This window comes from Bombus fervidus, chromosome 16 (genome assembly GCF_041682495.2).
Source record: "Bombus fervidus isolate BK054 chromosome 16, iyBomFerv1, whole genome shotgun sequence".
Taxonomy (NCBI): Eukaryota; Metazoa; Arthropoda; class Insecta; order Hymenoptera; family Apidae; genus Bombus; species Bombus fervidus.
In genome coordinates this window covers 7,539,047-7,556,982 of record NC_091532.1, presented here as the reverse complement: position 1 = coordinate 7,556,982, position 17,936 = coordinate 7,539,047, and the positions used below count along the sequence as shown (strand labels likewise).

Here is a 17,936-nt window from a genome sequence, read left to right as displayed (position 1 = left end):
CGCCATTGTCCAACTTAATCAATATATTGATAGATATGTTAATACTGTTCTACTATTGTAGCATTAATATTACTAATATTCTTAGCCTTATTCGAAATAATCTATGTAAACGTCTAACATGCATAATTATGAGTATATTATTAGTCGAACGTGGTTAATCAGGTCAGCCAAGTTACCTGAATAAGAGGCATCCAACCGTTCAACAGTACACAAACAAGTGCACAGGTATACAAACTGTGAATTTTAAGGAGGGTAATTATTACCAATTTTAAGGAGGGTTTTCAAATTCCTTAGTACAATAGAAATGTTAGAGCCCAGCAAAGTAGTTTTCATTTCAGAACTTCCAACAGAGTTATCTCAAGTACTCATTAACACAAATATCATAAAACTGGCTGGAAATTTACAGGTGTAACAAAAGTCTTAGACAGATAGCAAGGGAAAATGTATTAGAATTTAGCATAGTAATTCATTTGAATAATAATTCAGATAGTACATTCATTAACATATGATAAAAGATCACGTAGTAATAGCAAGTAAAAATAATTTTTAGTTTAATCGATAATCGTTCTGATATCTTGACGCCAAGAGTTATTTTAAATTATATGATGATGAATAATTATATATAATTATTAAATGATGAATATAATTAGATGATGAATTGACATGATAAGTTATGACTTATGACCGTAAAAAATGAATCTTCGTAAATATCTATAGTCTACTAATCATTCAATGCTTTATTGTATCGAGTAATACCAAAGCTTTAAGCATCCGTTCTGACGGATCCTGGTCGATATAGACTTGACGGATCTATGGTTGCTGCTGTCGTGTCCTACAAGTTTGATATCGTTAACATCGAGTTCTACGATCTGGAGATTGACGTTGCCATGTACGTGTGTCTACAGAATAGACATTCTCGCACGGAGAATCTAATAAACTTGAAATTGATCACACCAGCTACATCCCCAAAATTGTGCGATCGTGCTACTGCAAGTTAATGTCATCTACAATATCTTGGCAACTTTAGAGTCGAGGATCCAGGTGTAGAAGGAGTTTAAGTGGAATAGGAGAATCACAGAGTCTGACGACTGAATATCATTAGCCGCCGATGTATTCTGTAGCGATAGTTTAATCCCCTGGATAATTTCGTTTGACTGCAAGTATTAGCCTGATTAGTGTCTGTTAAAATATTCTTAATTAATGAAAAATTATTCGATGGAATTTTTATAATAAATTAATAACTGAAGTGAAGATTCTTACGTATTAAATATGAAAAAATGTAAATCTACCAATAAAACAAAGTGAGTAGAGGATAGAAAAACACGACGCTCAAGATAATCGCATAATTTATTTTTGTATATACAGTCACTTTACAACGCGTACTTTTTGTTATACAGTGTAGCTCACAAATACTTTAGGTCAGCAAACGGCGAATGGTCGCAGTAAAGACGGTATCAAAGTAAAAAAACTAATTCAGACGATCGCCCTGCCGCGATAGATGTTAGTCTCCGTGAGAAATAAACGACACTGAACGATGTTGCACGCACATTCGGAAATCTCGACAAATCATTTTGTGTCTCTCTTACGTGTTTCATAGGGACAATCGATTTCTCTCGTTTTATAAAATTTTGTGACTCACGAGTCGATAATTTTCTTAGGGACGGGGAAGCTTTAGAGGCAAAAACATCGATCCTGTGATCTCTATCTAGGTTGGCAGTAATTCTCAGGCATGGATTGAAATTTTTCCTCGCTCCTTGTATACGCTCCCGTTCTTTGAATCATACCAGCATCGTGAAACTTCTTTTTCGTCGAACGATTTCGTAAAGTAAGTCAGATGACATCTTTGTTGTTTTATTTTGTACCGTTCCGTCGATTACGCATTATACACCGTAGTTTTTACGATAACACGCACGTAAATGTCGGACACATTGACGATCCAATGACAATGTACCGCAAAAAAAAGAAAGAGATATGGCGGTTTAACAATTGCGATCGACAATGAGAACACAGTTTACGCAATACTAACATAAAAATTTTAGAATATTTCCCTATCTCTTCCATTGTTGTTCTTCAATGTATGTTTTCACAAAGTAGCAACCCCTTCGATGTAGCAAAAAATTATTACAGTCGAAATTTAATAATTAACTTACATATATAACCGAAACCTACGAATTTCTTCCTTAACGATTACAAATTCAAATACATTCGATAGAAATATAATTATAATACGTTTCGAATCTAACTTCCTCTTTTTTTTTTATATAGATATATATGTATATATATAAAACGCAGTATATTCGCGAAAGCAACGTCGACGATCGAAGCAGATCTTCTTTCTATTTTCGTTACAATAAAACATTCTTCTTTTCTCTTGTTCTTCCAGGAGACGCATTACTGGCCACAAATTCGTTTCGATATGTTGAACAGCGATATTCATTGGAAGAATACAAAGGATCACATTTTAAGAGGGAGGATATGTGACAATATTGCTCGCGATCAATCCGAATTCTCTAACGAGGAACAATTTTTATATAGTCAAGGCTTAATTATTCGAGAACGAACGCTTTCCTTTCAGAATTTTCTTCGCACACCGACCGTTATAGATCGACAGATATGAAAAAGATATGATTGCTTTGAAACGTTACATTATAAAAATTGTATAAGTGTGCATCTTTCGAACGAAAGAACATAATAGAAAAGATACGTGTAAAAACCATTAGAAGATTCGTCATAACAGCGGTGACGAAAATATTCACGCGCTTCTTTTGGATAATTACGCAATAGTTTGGTCGATCGACGCTCGTTTCCTTCATAGAATCACATTACTTACAACATAGTTAACGTCGAACATTTCCAGACAATGTATGGTCATTATTTACATGTCGATAAGAATATCGACTCCACTTGGTGGATTTTACAAATATATGTGTATGAACTCATGCACGTCAAAGATATGTATTGTGTTTGGCGCTAAGATTCTATAAATTACGTATTTAATCGGTGCGCACAAAAAACAACCTTAAAAGTTACGATATTTTTTCATTAATGACGTCCAGTATCGCGAACTGGCAGCCGTACTAATTAGTTCGTTTCGTTTTCGTATTAAAAAATGAAACTTCTGTTCGTTCGATAAATCGAGCGACGCTGGAAATATTCGACGAGGCGAGTTGAAAAATCTTCGATAACGTCTCTTTCTGCGACCGAAGATCGGCAGTCGCTATTAACGATTAGAACTTAGGCTGTTTTCGACGTTTTGTCGCGATCGTTAACAGGATTGACGAGCAGGGGAAGAACACGTTGACGCAGACATTGTTTCGTTTCCACGAGCGACGGAAGAAAAGAAATTTAAACAAAAAGGAAGAAAAACTTCGTCGTAAAAGGCTTATTCGATGAATCATTACGATTATAATTAGGTCGTTCTGACGATTTTCTCTTAGGTCCGACTTATGCAGGTGCGCACGCTTACGCGAGCTTTAGTACACGATAGTAAAACGATAATCAACTCGTAGATCAGCACATGTTAATCATATTTACAAGTAGTATATCCCGGCACAGTATCTACTTTTCTTTCTTCAATCATACGTCAGCTTTCATTCAGACACTCCTTCTCGTTGATCATTCGATTACACACAAGCGATACATTACCATATAATTAATAATATTATTATTATTTTCGCATCGTTTTCAGACGCCGAATCGTTTTCCGTGTTTTATAGAATCAATCAGAATTGTAAATCTCGAGTATAAATTCACGATCTTCGTTTCCACATTCTAGACACCTTCTTTTCGAGTTTCTTTCGATTCGTCGAAGAAACTCAATTCGATGGAAACGATTCGACTTCGTTCTCGGTTATTTAATGCATACATGTCTTCGATTCTTCTATTTTCCTCGATTCTAGCCCATTTACAATATAATCGATCACGGTAGACCGTGCGTTTCCGTGAACCCTGTATATGAAGAAGAAACCTGTGGTCACGCTCGTAAGCATTTTAGGATCGATTGCGAAACTATCTCGTGCAAGTGTGTTGGAGATTGTCGAACGGAAATGGAGTGTCTTCGAGGCAAGCTCGATGCATTCTTTAGTACCGGGTCAAAATGTAACGATACATCGATGATCGTGACCGATCGACGATACACATTCATCATGGTACCTGTGTCCATTAAATGGAATGTAATCTGCATATAGTGTCATATGTATAATATGTATATTTATATATATAATATAATCATAGTAATATAATATATATATATATCTATTCCTTTGCGCATTTGTAAAAAGCTTTGCTTGCCTAGAAACAACGTTGTACGGCGTATCTGTTCGTATAATTCTTATTTATGTATGTTACCTGTGTTACGTGTACGCGCGTGTGTGTATGTGTGTGTATGTATCTTGTTCGTTCATCTTTTTCTTCTTTTCTTTTTTATCGTTTTTCTCTACTGGCGTAAATCAACAAGTCCTTTAAAATACATTCTTCTATATTCTGATAATGCACGATCATTTAAATCTCTCTACCGAAACACTCAAACATAACACCGATTTATCGCTTTGTTTTTTCTGTTTTTTTCTGTTTTAACTATTTTTTTTTGTCATTTATTTTAACTCTCTCGACTCTTCCTCTTTCGTTCTCTCTTTCCCCCATTAATCAGTCTTGGCATCGTAAAACATTTATAGGTGCTTCGATATATTTAACTTACAGAGTAACGTCTAAACGAATATCGATGAGTTTCATCCCTTTCACGCCCGTCTCTGTATTTTTGACCCCGGAAATCCCCCCATCCCATTGTTCTTACCACTCAACTTCAACTCGATGCTTTACAAGCATTTCTTTCCCATAGCTCCAAATTTATACGTATACGCGTTAAATTTTATACATACATATATTTATTCATATGTATATTTAATCTCGTCACCTTAAAAATATATTATTGTCCTTAGATGAGAACGTTCAGCATTTAACACGAGAGATGCTCCTTCTATTCATGCCTCTTCTTTACCGTCCGATCATTCGTTGTGGCAAACGAACGACAAACGGGACTCTGTTTCCCTATACTATCCCGAACGAAAAATAAATATACGAGTTAGCTTGCTATTGTTATTGGATCCGCCATTTATCATTGTTGTAGTACGATTGGCGGGTCCCTTTTCATGGTATTCTCTCGTACAGCTTTGGCAGGAATCACGTGTCTCCTTGTCGGTTACAAGCCCAGTTCCTTTCCGCCATCTCGCTTTCTTTTTCTTCGTTTTCATTGGAATCGTTCAGACCTCGTGTCTCGTCCCCTCCGTTTCCCCCAGAAACGAACACCACCAACGATTTCCTTCGCGTTCGTCTTTGTCCGTTTTTAGGCAGATGCTAACTCGTCGAAGACAAAAGCGTCGTCAAGTCGACAAGCGTGGCCAAAGGCGATATCACGTTGACAATCGTCGTTTCCGGGATTCGTTATCATACATCGTTGTCGTGACAGTACTCGATCTTCCGCCTGTTCAACTGAAGACGTCGTTTATCCACTACGAAGTCTGACACGCAGCCTTTGATGCCTCGATGGCCGGGTTTTCCACCGACGAACAGCTTGCCGTTTGTCGTTAACAGGGTGGTCTCTGTGGATACTTTCACTGGAGTGAAATCGTCGATCTGTATCATCGACGTTCTTCGTCTTCTCGATGCCCTGATATGATGGAAAACACCATCGTCCACCCGTTCCTGCATATAAGAACAATCGATAAAAGATTTCAATTAATTTAATAATTGATAATAAACTAGAAATATTATCGATTGGTTTAGACCCAGTAATTAATTATTTAATTTAGTTCTAATTGATCGATGACGCTGAGCATTATCGATAAATTTCATAATACGATGCATAATTAATAAAACATTAATACAAACCCTGCTCCTCAAAGATATCTGCTCGCTCTTGCTCTTGTACGTAAGAAGAACTTGGCCGCCGTGTAACGATAAAATAAGATGTTCGATTTTGCCTCTTCCAACCCAGGCAATCAAGCCATCCGGATGCGTTGTTCTCAGTCTCAGCTCAAATTTATTCGACTGCTGACCCTTGCGTCTACAATATCGTTTTCTTTAGTGCGTGCTTGGTGTGCTTAGTCTTAAATATCGAGCTACAGTGCCATAGGACAAAGACATAATACATACAAGCAAGCATTGCTATAAAATAAATAAAAATCATACAATATCAACCCTAGTAACCCTATGTTTCATGGTATGGTTCTGAAAGTTAAAGCTCTTTTAAAATATAAGATTATCTAAAGTATATCAACAATTATTAGCATTTTGCTTTTATTTTATGCAATTTTTAGCAAATTGTTTTTGAGCATGATTAATAATGAAAGTTTCTCTGATTAGGTTTGAAGGGCATGATATTAGCATTCTCTATTATCGAATAAACAGGTTAGCAGACACGGCGATACATAGGCACAGATAATAAAGGTCTCTCCCTCAAACGAGTACACCACAGCTATTCTTCCTAGAAACTTACTCCGTGTAATCGTAACTGTCGTAATCGTAGTCGACATCCTCCTCCAAGTCGTAGTCGGAGTAGGACTCCTCAAAGTACTCGCCGAGGGTAGTATTAGTTGAGTTAGTACTAGTCGGTGTTACACAATCAAAAGGTTAGTGATACTTTGATTGAAGAAGGATCTAATTAGTCTACCGTTACTAACGTTATTGAACAACCTAACTTGGTGCTCCTAATTCGGATTAGTACCTTAAGAGGTGTAGATGCAGTGACTTAGGAGTATGCGATAGAACTTTTAGAAAACGTTTACTGGCTCGATCGTTGATCGATTCGATTTACCTTCTTCCATTTCGGTGTTTAAATTGCAAGAAATTGTCGCCCTTGAAACGCACTGGCCTTTCGGATAATTCCGTGGATACATCGTAGCCCATGACTAGCAAATTAAGAAAGAAACAAACATTTCTTTGTGTTTACTAAATTTTACACTTCATTTTTAATAAGATGTGGCGAACATTACTTACAAAATTCGCAGTGGAGACCATTGTAACCGTTCGCACATTTGCACAGATAACTGTTTAACAGAGGCAAACATACTCCACCATTGTGACAAGGGTTCTCGTTGTTAGGACATGGTAGACCATCATAGATTTCCGTGTTATGTTGAGTAACGTTGACAGCTAAATTTTGGTACGTTTTTCCATTCACCATCAGCCTTTGTACCGCGCCTACCAATCCAGTCCAGGCTCCAGCGAGTCGATGAACTTCTCGCCAATGTCTACCATTTAAAGAAATATATATTTTCTATCTAAAGTTCTTCGTTCGAACGAAACATATTTAAAAACTCACTTAACGCCGCCAACGTAAAGAGGCATTTCGAGATTCAGTTCCGTTAACGGACTTCCGGACAGTCCTCTGGCAACAGTTCCGTCGTCTAATTGAAGAACTCCTTCTCTGCCTAATCTGCTGATTCGAACACAATGCCACGTGTCGAGCGTAACAGGGTCTGGAGAGGTAATATTGGCGATACCACTTCCAAGATTGAATCTAAACTCCAGTTTGCCCTGGACCAAGTTCAGGCTAATGAAATCACCACGTCCGTTGTTCAACTGGCCATTGTAAAGTAGCAAACCGTCGTTGGCATGCGTGAGAAACCATAGTTCGATGGAGAACGCTTTCGCTACACCTTCCAAGCATGGGAGTTCCAAGAAACCGTCCCCGGACATTTCGGGTATCAACAGCTCTGTTAACTCAGCATCGACTAGAATTAATTAAACGACGAAGTTATTCAATAAATTATTCGATGAGTTGTTAGGTAATGTAAACACAAACGTTATTAACTTTAACGAATCGATACAATGTACCTTGTCAATGAATACATATCAAACGAATTTTTACTCACGGATTTCACAGTGTTCTCCAGTCCTGCCAGGTGGACACTTGCAAACGTAACCACCTTGAGGAAGAATATCACACGTGGCTCCATGCTGACAGGGTTCGCCTATACAAGGATCTAAAGACTCTTCGCAATTTCTACCAGTAAACTGAGGTGGACAGATGCATCTATAATCAGGCGGATCGTATTTCTCCACTGCGTAATTGCCATGTTCGAAGCTCGTCTCGTAATCGATGTCGTAATCGTAATCGCACTTGGGCGCCGCGCAACGTTTCTTCGCGTTTTTCTTCGATCTGCGTTGATCGATCGAGATGCAGTGCGATCCCTTGCATCTCACGATGTTCATGCCATTCTTGTTTCTACCTTTTCCTCGTTTCTGAATTCTTCTGCACTCGCGACCGTTGCAGAGATCTTCCTCGAAGATCGGCTGACATGTTGCGCCGTTTTGGCAAGGCAGATTGGCACACGCGTTCTCTCCGCACTCTTTAACGCGATAAGTTTCCAAGATCTCTTTATCGCGACCCACATGAAGGTCGACGAAGTTTCGATTGATCTTCAATTTTCGTATGCAACCGAGGAACCCATGGTTGGTACCGATATTGTCGTAAACCCTGCGCAGATAACAAGCTTTCGCGTTATTAAATTTCTTGATGAAATGCGAGGAATGGACGAGTAATTGCGAGGGAAAAATTACTTAGAATAATTGGTAGGCATGTTCCCGACGAACGTATCTTGGTTGAGATCGAGCGACTTCAACATTCCTTGACTTTGACCAGCAACATCTTCCCCATCGTTGAAAATTAAAACGCCGTCCTTGTGATATCTTTTCGCGGCAACTCGATGAAACGTTTTCATAGTAATCCTTTCAGGCGAGGAAAGAACTACAGGGCCATTCCCTAAATTGTATCGAAACTGTACGTGTCTGTAAAAATAAATTAAATCCTAAATAATATACAAGAAAGTGCGAACATTTTAAGCTATAATTCATTAGCTTGATATATAATGTCGTATATTGAAACAATCGTGTCTAGAAGATAAGAATCTTTCCCAAATAAACCAACAAGGCATTATCAATACACCAACGTAACTATATTCACGTGAATGATACTAATTCAGGAGATAACAACTACAGACCCGTCGACGATGGCTAACGAGACGAAATCCCCGGTGCCGTCGCTCTTCTGTTGGTTGTAAAGTATAATCCCGTTGTCAGCGTACGTCTTGAACTCAACCTCGACGCTGAACTTGTGGTAAGCCTTCAATCTGTTCATCCTGACGTAGCTCTTGCCGTCGAACGACGGCACCTCGTAATCCCTTTTGTTGATCTCCTCGTCGCATAATAGACCGGTGTAATTTGGACGACAGATGCAAACGAACGTTGCGCTCGGCAGATCGATGCACGTTGATGTTGCGTGACACGGATACGACAAGCAGGCACGAAATTCTTCGGTCGGTGTAACAGGCACGTAATTAGCTGGAAAAGGGTCAGTTTCTCTTACATTCTTTTCTTGATCTTTACACGGCGCAAACAACGTTGGAAGATTCGATCAAAGAGAGCCCCTTTCTGTATCTATTTCCTTCTCTTTCACTTACACCTTGTTTGAACGACGATACTTTGCTCTTAGAAGCCGAAAGAACGTAATGCAAATGGTCTTTGTTCCTTTGTAATAAGAAAATTAATGTTATTCTATAATATAATTTCTTCCGTAACTCTGCCTGGAATGCGCGACACGTAGAATTTGTGGGATTGTATTTTGCTTTAAAGGATAAGTACTTTTTGCAAAAGAAAGACGTATATTTTGGGAGATCTACTTATGAAGTAATATGGCCATTATGAGAGTTTTTAAAATTCTTATCGATATTCTTCGTATTTTATCTCTACCATTTACTACTTCACACTGCTATTAACTTATTCACATTAAAAGAGAAAAATGCAAAACCATCGCTCGAATAAACAGGAGAAATCTGCAAGAACAACCAGAGTAGATAAGATCGAATCAATTACCAAAACATTCCTGTCTGTCGCTGGTTTCCGCGTATCCTTCCGAGCAAATGCAACCTCCATTGGAGCATTCGCTGTTAGGAATGGTGCAATCCTTGTCGTCGGTACAGAGGTCGCCGAGCAACGCGGTGACCACGCGAATCGTCGCTGGGGTTGGTCTATACGCCGCCGCCACTCCTGAAAAGCAGAATTAACGGATAAATCGACGTCTGTGCATTGAGTCTAGAGAAAAAAGACATTTCTCGTACGGTCTTCGTTCTGCACGACATCGATCCGATTACCAACGTCGAGCTGATTCAGAATTAACCGTCAAGCGGATTTAGGAATGCACGTTTCGAAGCGCACACATACAGACATATACACATAGGCAAACTAGCGCGTGCACAAGAGCACAAACATATTAATTCGTAGTATTTATTCAACGCTATTTCAAACTATTAATTACGTCACACTGTGAACGTTATCGCGACGACGATAATTACGTAGCACCGGTTACAGAAACTTAGGACGAAATGCATTTGGCTCTGGTACTACGTGTATCACTGAATACTGAAAGTGGCGGGCGGAAATTCGTTTGATTAAATTTGACTTTAATTTTCCCGGGATATTGATATTTCGTTATCGCGTCGAAATGTTTGTAGATAAGTAGATTACGGTGGTTTAATAGAATGGAATTTAAAGGACGGACACGTAGATGTCTTAAAACAAAATGAAAGATAGCGCGTAAGATTGCATTTCGTAGTCGTCGCGTGTAACTTTGGGATGAAATATCGACACGGACGGGCGTAGAATGGAATTGGGCTCGATTTTTACCGTGCTTTAAATTGTCCCTGTCGATCGTGATGGTTTCTTGATGCGCCCTGTGGGTGTAATAATAGCGAGGATCCGGTTCCGGCACCAACAGATGCCTGGTAGATTTCGATAACGGAGAAATGGCGGCTGCTGGTTGGGTATATTGCACTGCTGTATACCTTTTAACGGGGAAGTCCGTATTCACCATGGGATCGTCTGAAAATTTTACGAACGTTCCACAGTTCTACCACTGTTCGTTTTAGGTGATGCGACGGAAAGACAAGGTTACGATTTCAGAGTAAAACGGCGCTCAAAAATAAACGCGTTTTGGACGAGCAACGAATTGTTATATTTTGTAATTATTGTAATTGTTATATATAAATAATTTCTTTTAAAATAAATATTTGGAAGCACATTTGATCATTTAAAAGGTGTATTATATAACGCACGTAGCATATTGACAAACATTTCCTACAGCGAACCACTTAATACCGTCATTGTACGAATAAAGGGGAACTTTCAGTCTCGAACAAAGTAGCGGAAGCGCATCGTGAATTTTTGAAATGATAAAAATCGGATAGCATATTCTATCGAAAGTAGGAAGTCCGAGTTGGCATGAGAAACCGAAGATAGCTTAATGGGATTTTAATTACTTTCCAATTGCAGCGTTGCTTCCTATTATTTCACATTGACGACTTTCACTGTCCTCCACTCTTTCCATTATTTTTTCCTCTCTCGGTTTTTATATGTTTACCCCTTGCCTCCTGCCGCTGTGCCGATCGTCGCATATTCCTCTCGATATAATCAACGCTTTTATCGACTGCGGGACAAACCGACAACGAAATTTTTCTCGCATTCGGTCTCCGATGAAAATATTTTCTGCTTGGGAAATTGGTGTGTAGAAATGGATGGAGAAGGGGTTGAAAGGGACGCGAGGAATGGATTTAGCCAATTTAAGAGTTCGTTGATTGGCGGAGAAGAGAATCTGACGGCAAATACGAGTTGACATTTACGAACCGAGAGAATTTCTTTCTCGATCCACATCGACGATTGGCCTTTTCATCGGAGGGGCTGGCTTTATCGACGTTACCGTTTCCCTGTTCCATTATTTCATTCCCTCCCTGTTTATTTTACAAAGAGTACCGAAGAACTGGAGTAGGATTAGCTACGTATTTATCTGCTGAAAGCGTGGAATTTTGATGAAGTTGAGAGTTCAAATAGGTGAAGTGGAACGGACGGATGTGAATGATGTCACGCAGCTATTTCTTGGTTTTACATTTTATTCTCCTTTTTCATGAATCGTTAACGGTTTTCTGCTTTCGGTGGAAACAAGTTTCACTCATGCATGAATTCAATACTTATGTATGTGTTATATGTATGTATGCACATATTAAATACTTATGTATATATGAAGACAAACGTGCTCGCGATACGTAATTGAATTTCGAGACGACGATGTCAATATTGACTGGTACAAATATTTTCTACCCATCTTTCGACTCTCTCGCTATCGCCGCTAATCGAAATAATATTTTCTTTTTAATTCGGATTATTTTTGACACGAAGTACGACGATGAAGTGCGTAAGATAAAGTTCCCTTCGCATGCGAGGAACAATTCGGTGAATTCTCTTCTTAAAATTGGAGGAGATTGACAGAATGGTTAAACCGAGTACAAAATAAATGATAGGATAGTAGATCAACGGGCAGACAAACACTCGATTCGAACAAGATGCTTCTTCGACTCTCTCAATGATCTCCCAAAATAATGATACTCCAATTTAGCTTCGTTCATTCCAGTCGAACCAAACAATTAATAGTCTCGCCCCTTTCTTTTTCGTGCGTCACATCAATCAAACGCACCCTATCCCTTAATCAAACTTCACGTCACGTCAAAATGTCCACGTAAGCGGGATATCCATTCTTCTTTCAGTAGTCGCGTATCCTCAACACGGAAAAGAGATCACGCGAGGAACGTCGAAGAAATTGCGGCATACAATATTTACGGGGTTGAAAGTGGCGTCGACCGCGTGCGGTTCCATGCGATATTTCGCTCGCGGAAATTGTTGTACGTCACGTACAGGGGAAGAGGAGAAAACGTGATGAAAAAATAGTAGCCTTCTACTATGCAGAGAGGAAGCTGCGTCCTTTCGGTATAAAACACGACAACAGTGGCGGAGAGGCTGCAAGAGGAAAGAGGATGGTTCACCTGCTCAAAGTAATCTGATTTATGTTTGACTCCGTAGAGTGAGTCCCGAGAAAGAAGAACTTTTTAAGAGATTGACTTTCAGCGACAAGGGAGGACCAGGGTAACGTTGCTAAGGCGGGGCTTTGGGGGGGGCGGGGCTGAGCAATCGAAAATAAGGGGTGAGAGGTTACGGAACCAGGAGGAGACTTTAATAGATTTCGACGTTTCACTCCGCGAACTTTGTCAGTGAATGTGGAATACTCTGGAGCGACAGATGGAGAGGCTTCTCTCCGTCTTCTTTTTGGTTAAGACTCGTTGCTTGGTTCGACGAGTCTATCGACTATAGCTGAATTTCCAAGAGCTCTTATATTCTACTATATTTACAATTCGATGATTTTATGGTAAATATCCAGGAATTGTTAATGTGGATTTATCGATTATGCTTTTGTATTAATAATAATAATATTATATTGTAATAAACGATTATAACTTTTCATCCGAGGATATTATAACGAGGCAGTGCGTGATAATTTAAAATAATTTTTATATTATTTTTATAAACTCATATTTTTAAAGGTGTAGCGGCACATGAGTCAACGAAAGATTCGAATCGGGAGAGGCTCATATTGTTGTGCCTTGGAGTGTTAACGTTATTTTGGTTTGGTAGGTTCAAAAGTAAACGAACTCCGGACAAAATATTATCGCCGTTATTTGCAATCGTCAACCGGAGTTACATTCGAACTTTTTATAACAACACCGGTCGATACAGATAGACGAACGTGCTCTCTAGGACAGCCAGTATAGCGAATCTTTATAGCGAGTCATACAGTCGAATAGCGAGCGTAGAGTCGAACAGTAGCATTGAACGAGCGACCATAACGACCGGTATACACTATTTCTGTACTTGTATTTAAAGCGATTTTAATATACACTGACTATTACAATTTTATCACTCGTCTCTTTAATAAACCAACACGTATAATAAACCACCTCAAAGGTTTCTTTCTTTGAACGTGCTAAATTTCATTTTTCTTTTTTTTTTTCATTTTCAATTGCGAATGCATGAGTTACACGCTACACTTAAGTTACGCTAAGTAAGTTTTCCCATTTATAATAACAGATATAGCAATTGAAACGAATAGAAAATAAAGTAGATAGCGAGCTAGTTCGAGGAGTTCGAAAAGCCAGGTATTGAAACCCTTGTCCTGATTACCTGGTCCACGTGAACTCGCTGGAATTCATTGGAACGAGATGCAAAGAGAATTTTTTCTTCGATAGATTTATCGCGACCGTCTATTGAGCACGATATCGACCGAATCTCCGACGGCTAAATTTATGTGGGGACAGTGGTATCAAACAGCGGTCGATACTGCATTCGTTTGAACTTTCGAAAGACTCCAGATCTGTCACGGACTAATTCATTTTGATAGCGGAGTTGTGCTTAACGGCCTGGGCAAGGCGTTTCGTTACCGTTTCTTAAGGTTTCGATGTTAAGTTCCGGCCGGGCATAGCTCACAGGGACCACTTAAGACGGGACTTCGCTTCCAAGTCAACGGTGATTTAGTTAAATCCACCTTTGGCGCTTAGTTTCGCGAGTTAACGTCACCAACTTTCCCAGAATTTACCTACGAGTGAGATAGCGTACTCTTGGGATAAAGGAAATTCCGCGATACGTATCCTGTTCAATCTTTTCTACCTTTCAATTCCACGAACTCGGTTTAGAAAAAGAGAAAGGTGGATAAATCGATAGAAAAGAATAGAAATTCCAATTAATGAAACAAATACGGTAAATATGCTATTAAATTAATTGTAAATTGACTTACTTTGCTTTCTTTCTTGTTAAGTTAATCGTTTATCGACCGATTGTTTATTCTTTTAAAGAAAAAGATCATGGTGTAACGTTAATCATAGAACGTTAGCAAGAAGAAAGCAAGCAAAGTAGTGTGGGCAAGCGTTTCGGGTGTAAAGGGGTTATAAACATATATGTATACATGTTAGTAGAAACTTGATAAGTTTATTATCACGTAATGGATACAAAGGAACAGGTTAGATGTTAGTCCTAATTTTAATCAGGCTGTGCGAGATTGCATCTCCCATACGTTGATAAATATATCATTAAATTCCCTACTTCAAGCTCCAGCTTCTAGATAACACTTGTTCCTAATTAAGTTATTCTAAAATTCGTGAACCCTCGAAATCGTTACGACAATATCTCGTGCTTTAAGCAATCCCTCTCTTCTCGTCTATCGTTAACTTCTTAAATATTATATATTCGCTGCTCGTCACCTAATTTTTACAAACAGATATATGTATCGTATTCCTTATTCGTAAACTATAATCGAACACACGGAAGAAATATGATAAGTCTATTTCTGTTGATTTCTGGATGTTTCATAAAAGATACGACTTATCATGTTTTCCTCTATGGCCTTCGTATATAAACAAAACATTCTGAAAATTCACTACAAAATTAACAAACACGTTGATGATCTATTTTTTATTGTACTACGCCATTCACCAGCTATCAAGACCGATTAATCTCTAGAGAATAAATTTGCGTTTTATAGACAGGAGCGAGTCCTGTTCGACAGCTGATCCAACGTGTGAAAAGTGCTCCCAGTGGTTAATTAGTTTAGTAATGCAGAATATAAGGCGGCCTGTACGGCGTATGTTCAGTGAACCCACCTCTGCAGTGGCCGAAGGCCTGTGTGACCACGTCCGCTTGATGGCGACAAGCGTACAGCCTGAGCTCACACTCGTTGTCGTATGTCTGTCCGTCACTACCGCAAACCGGCACGGACGGTATGTCCGATGGACAGGACGACGGACAAACGCAGTGCGGTCCACCGATTTCCGAACACTGCCCGCCGGAATAGCATTCCAACTCGTTGCAAGACGTCGGGATCGGCGGTATCGTATCGGCTGCAACCAAACAAAACGAATCCGTTAAATCGATCAATGGATGTTATTCGGTTGGAATATTAGTTCAGTTTATACAGAGTTACACAGAGTCTATATAACACCTGACGCTATATCGTTGTAAATTTGATTTTATATCAAAGGAAATTTGTTTAGGATTTAAATCACTTGGTATTATACCAGGACGATCATTTTTCTACTGTATATTCAATTTTAGGCGTCGATGGAAGCAAATTGGTTGAGATTTGAATTATACTATATTCTATCGAAGTTTCCTTTCGCGTGATACCTGAGTAGCACCCTGTAGGTGTTAATATCTTGTTGTGGTCGGTGCAAATGGTACATTTCTGGCCCTGGATATCCGGTTTGCAAACGCAGCGACCTGTCATTTGTTCGCAGTCTTCTCTAACGGAACCAAAGAGCGAGCAGCCGCATGCTGGATCATTCAAAGGAAATTTGACGTGCCGATTAATATTAATTCAATAGATAAACTAAATTTCATATTGAAATATATCATCGCCCATTAAATTCCAGATATAAAGCAATAATCTCTTCGTCTAAATTGTTAAACAGAATGCCAGTCATCCTTACGTATACATCCTTGATGTCCCTCACTGATTTTAGGCAAACCCCAATAACCGGGCATACATCTATCGCATTTCAGACCGCCTACACCTGGTTTGCATTCGCATTGTCCGGTTTCTGGATTGCAGGTGTCAGAAACACTGCCTAACCTGTTGCAGTTGCATAAACTCGGACAACCTGCGCCATTGGGCCCGCGTGCAGCCGTTTTGCCATCCGGACAGCAGCCGTGCCAGGAGTCTGAGCACTTTACGACTTGGGTTCCTTGAGCTAGATAATCGATAATTTACGTTGACCTTCTCTTTAGTACGATGTTTTTTTTATTCATAGCAAATCGCAAGATATTAGTAATAACATGCGAAATATGTTTGAAAGAATTTCCTAAAACTAAAATTTCCATCGAAAGAACTGACCTTTTCTGCAGCATCGAGCTAGTCGCGTGGTCTGATGGCAATAACTGTTACTCGGGCAATCTCGTCGTTCTGGACCATTACCGCAATCGTACTCTTTCCCATCGGCATCCACCAATGGAGGATCACCGTTACAAGGTTTCACTTCCATACCTGGATTAAAAGTTTCGTCTGAATTATGTTCGTTTATGAAACTGTATAATAAAGAAATGATAAATTACAATTAAGACAGTTAGCGACGGAGAAAATTAAAAGTAATTAGAAAGTTATTCATACTTACAATTATACAAAGGAAGGGAGCAAAATTATATCGTAAATAACACACTAAGATGTTGTAATTTAAATGTAATTAAAATTGTAATTATATTTTCTTTTGAAGAAAGCGTCGCGGATATAGCAGACAAATAAAAGTCTGAAAATATTCTGAAAATAAACTAATTCAAAAGTTAATTTAAAAGTTAGGAGGCAAAGCGGAGGAACAAGCAATGGAATGGCTAATCGAATCGAAAATCGAGGCAATTATACAGCGGATCGAGTGAAGTTAGCGGAAGCTGCTGCGAACCTTGGCAAAGATCGAGAGGTCTAGGTCTTAGCTCTTGCTGCCTCTGGCAGGCCTCCATTTTCATGGCACAGAGGGACGAATAGGTCCTTAGATCGCTGCCGCAAACAGGGCGCATATTTTCTTGGGAAATCGAGGCGCAGTCGAATTTGCAGCTGCACCTGGGATAATCGTCCGGGCCCAGCTCGCAAGTAGCCTCGAAATCGCAGTTAATGTTCTTGCATGCTTCGCGTACCTGAGTGCTGGTCACGTCAACCGCGGTGGTGGCCAATCGAACCACCGCAGGCGTCGACATCGTGGCTATTAGAAGCGTAGCGGTTAAGGCATGGTTAGAGTAGTAAAAGCTGTTATACAAGATTGTCGTTGGATGGTTAGTTTTGTTAGAGCGGTGTCCTTAAGCTAGCGCAATTAATATCGTCAAGATGGCAACGAGTGATGTACGAGAAGTTGCGTCTATCGCGTTATTGAAACAAGACTTTGCACTATTACCGATCGATTAAGACATTTTGCATTCTCGAGAGATTCTACACTTTATATTCGTAGAGACTCCAATTATCCAAGTACCGATCGCCCAACGATTATTTATTATAGCAAATTAATTTTTATTTTAAAAGATTGAAA

General features: G+C 39.3%; 1 protein-coding gene across 9 annotated transcripts in view; it reads right to left on the bottom strand.

Annotated features, from left to right (window-relative positions):
• Positions 1 to 1,329: 1,329 nt before the first annotated feature.
• Positions 1,330 to 17,936, bottom strand: part of LOC139995443 (agrin) — a 385,320-nt gene continuing 368,713 nt past the window's right edge. For 7 of the 9 annotated variants that reach the window (XM_072018917.1, XM_072018918.1, XM_072018919.1 and 4 more), the window contains 16 exons: positions 17,319 to 17,615; positions 16,760 to 16,909; positions 16,356 to 16,616; positions 16,054 to 16,200; positions 15,531 to 15,767; positions 10,681 to 10,875; positions 9,871 to 10,044; positions 9,000 to 9,339; positions 8,560 to 8,787; positions 7,872 to 8,476; positions 7,319 to 7,730; positions 6,994 to 7,247; positions 6,812 to 6,905; positions 6,494 to 6,601; positions 5,887 to 6,061; positions 1,330 to 5,700 (listed from right to left, as the gene is read on the bottom strand). In XM_072018917.1, coding sequence (XP_071875018.1) covers positions 5,443 to 5,700; positions 5,887 to 6,061; positions 6,494 to 6,601; positions 6,812 to 6,905; positions 6,994 to 7,247; positions 7,319 to 7,730; positions 7,872 to 8,476; positions 8,560 to 8,787; positions 9,000 to 9,339; positions 9,871 to 10,044; positions 10,681 to 10,875; positions 15,531 to 15,767; positions 16,054 to 16,200; positions 16,356 to 16,616; positions 16,760 to 16,909; positions 17,319 to 17,615 — 3,935 coding nt within the window. In that variant the 3' untranslated portion in view covers positions 1,330 to 5,442. The remainder of the gene's footprint in view (positions 5,701 to 5,886; positions 6,062 to 6,493; positions 6,602 to 6,811; positions 6,906 to 6,993; positions 7,248 to 7,318; positions 7,731 to 7,871; positions 8,477 to 8,559; positions 8,788 to 8,999; positions 9,340 to 9,870; positions 10,045 to 10,680; positions 10,876 to 15,530; positions 15,768 to 16,053; positions 16,201 to 16,355; positions 16,617 to 16,759; positions 16,910 to 17,318; positions 17,616 to 17,936) is intronic. The other 2 variants (XM_072018915.1, XM_072018916.1) reach the window with 2 other exon arrangements.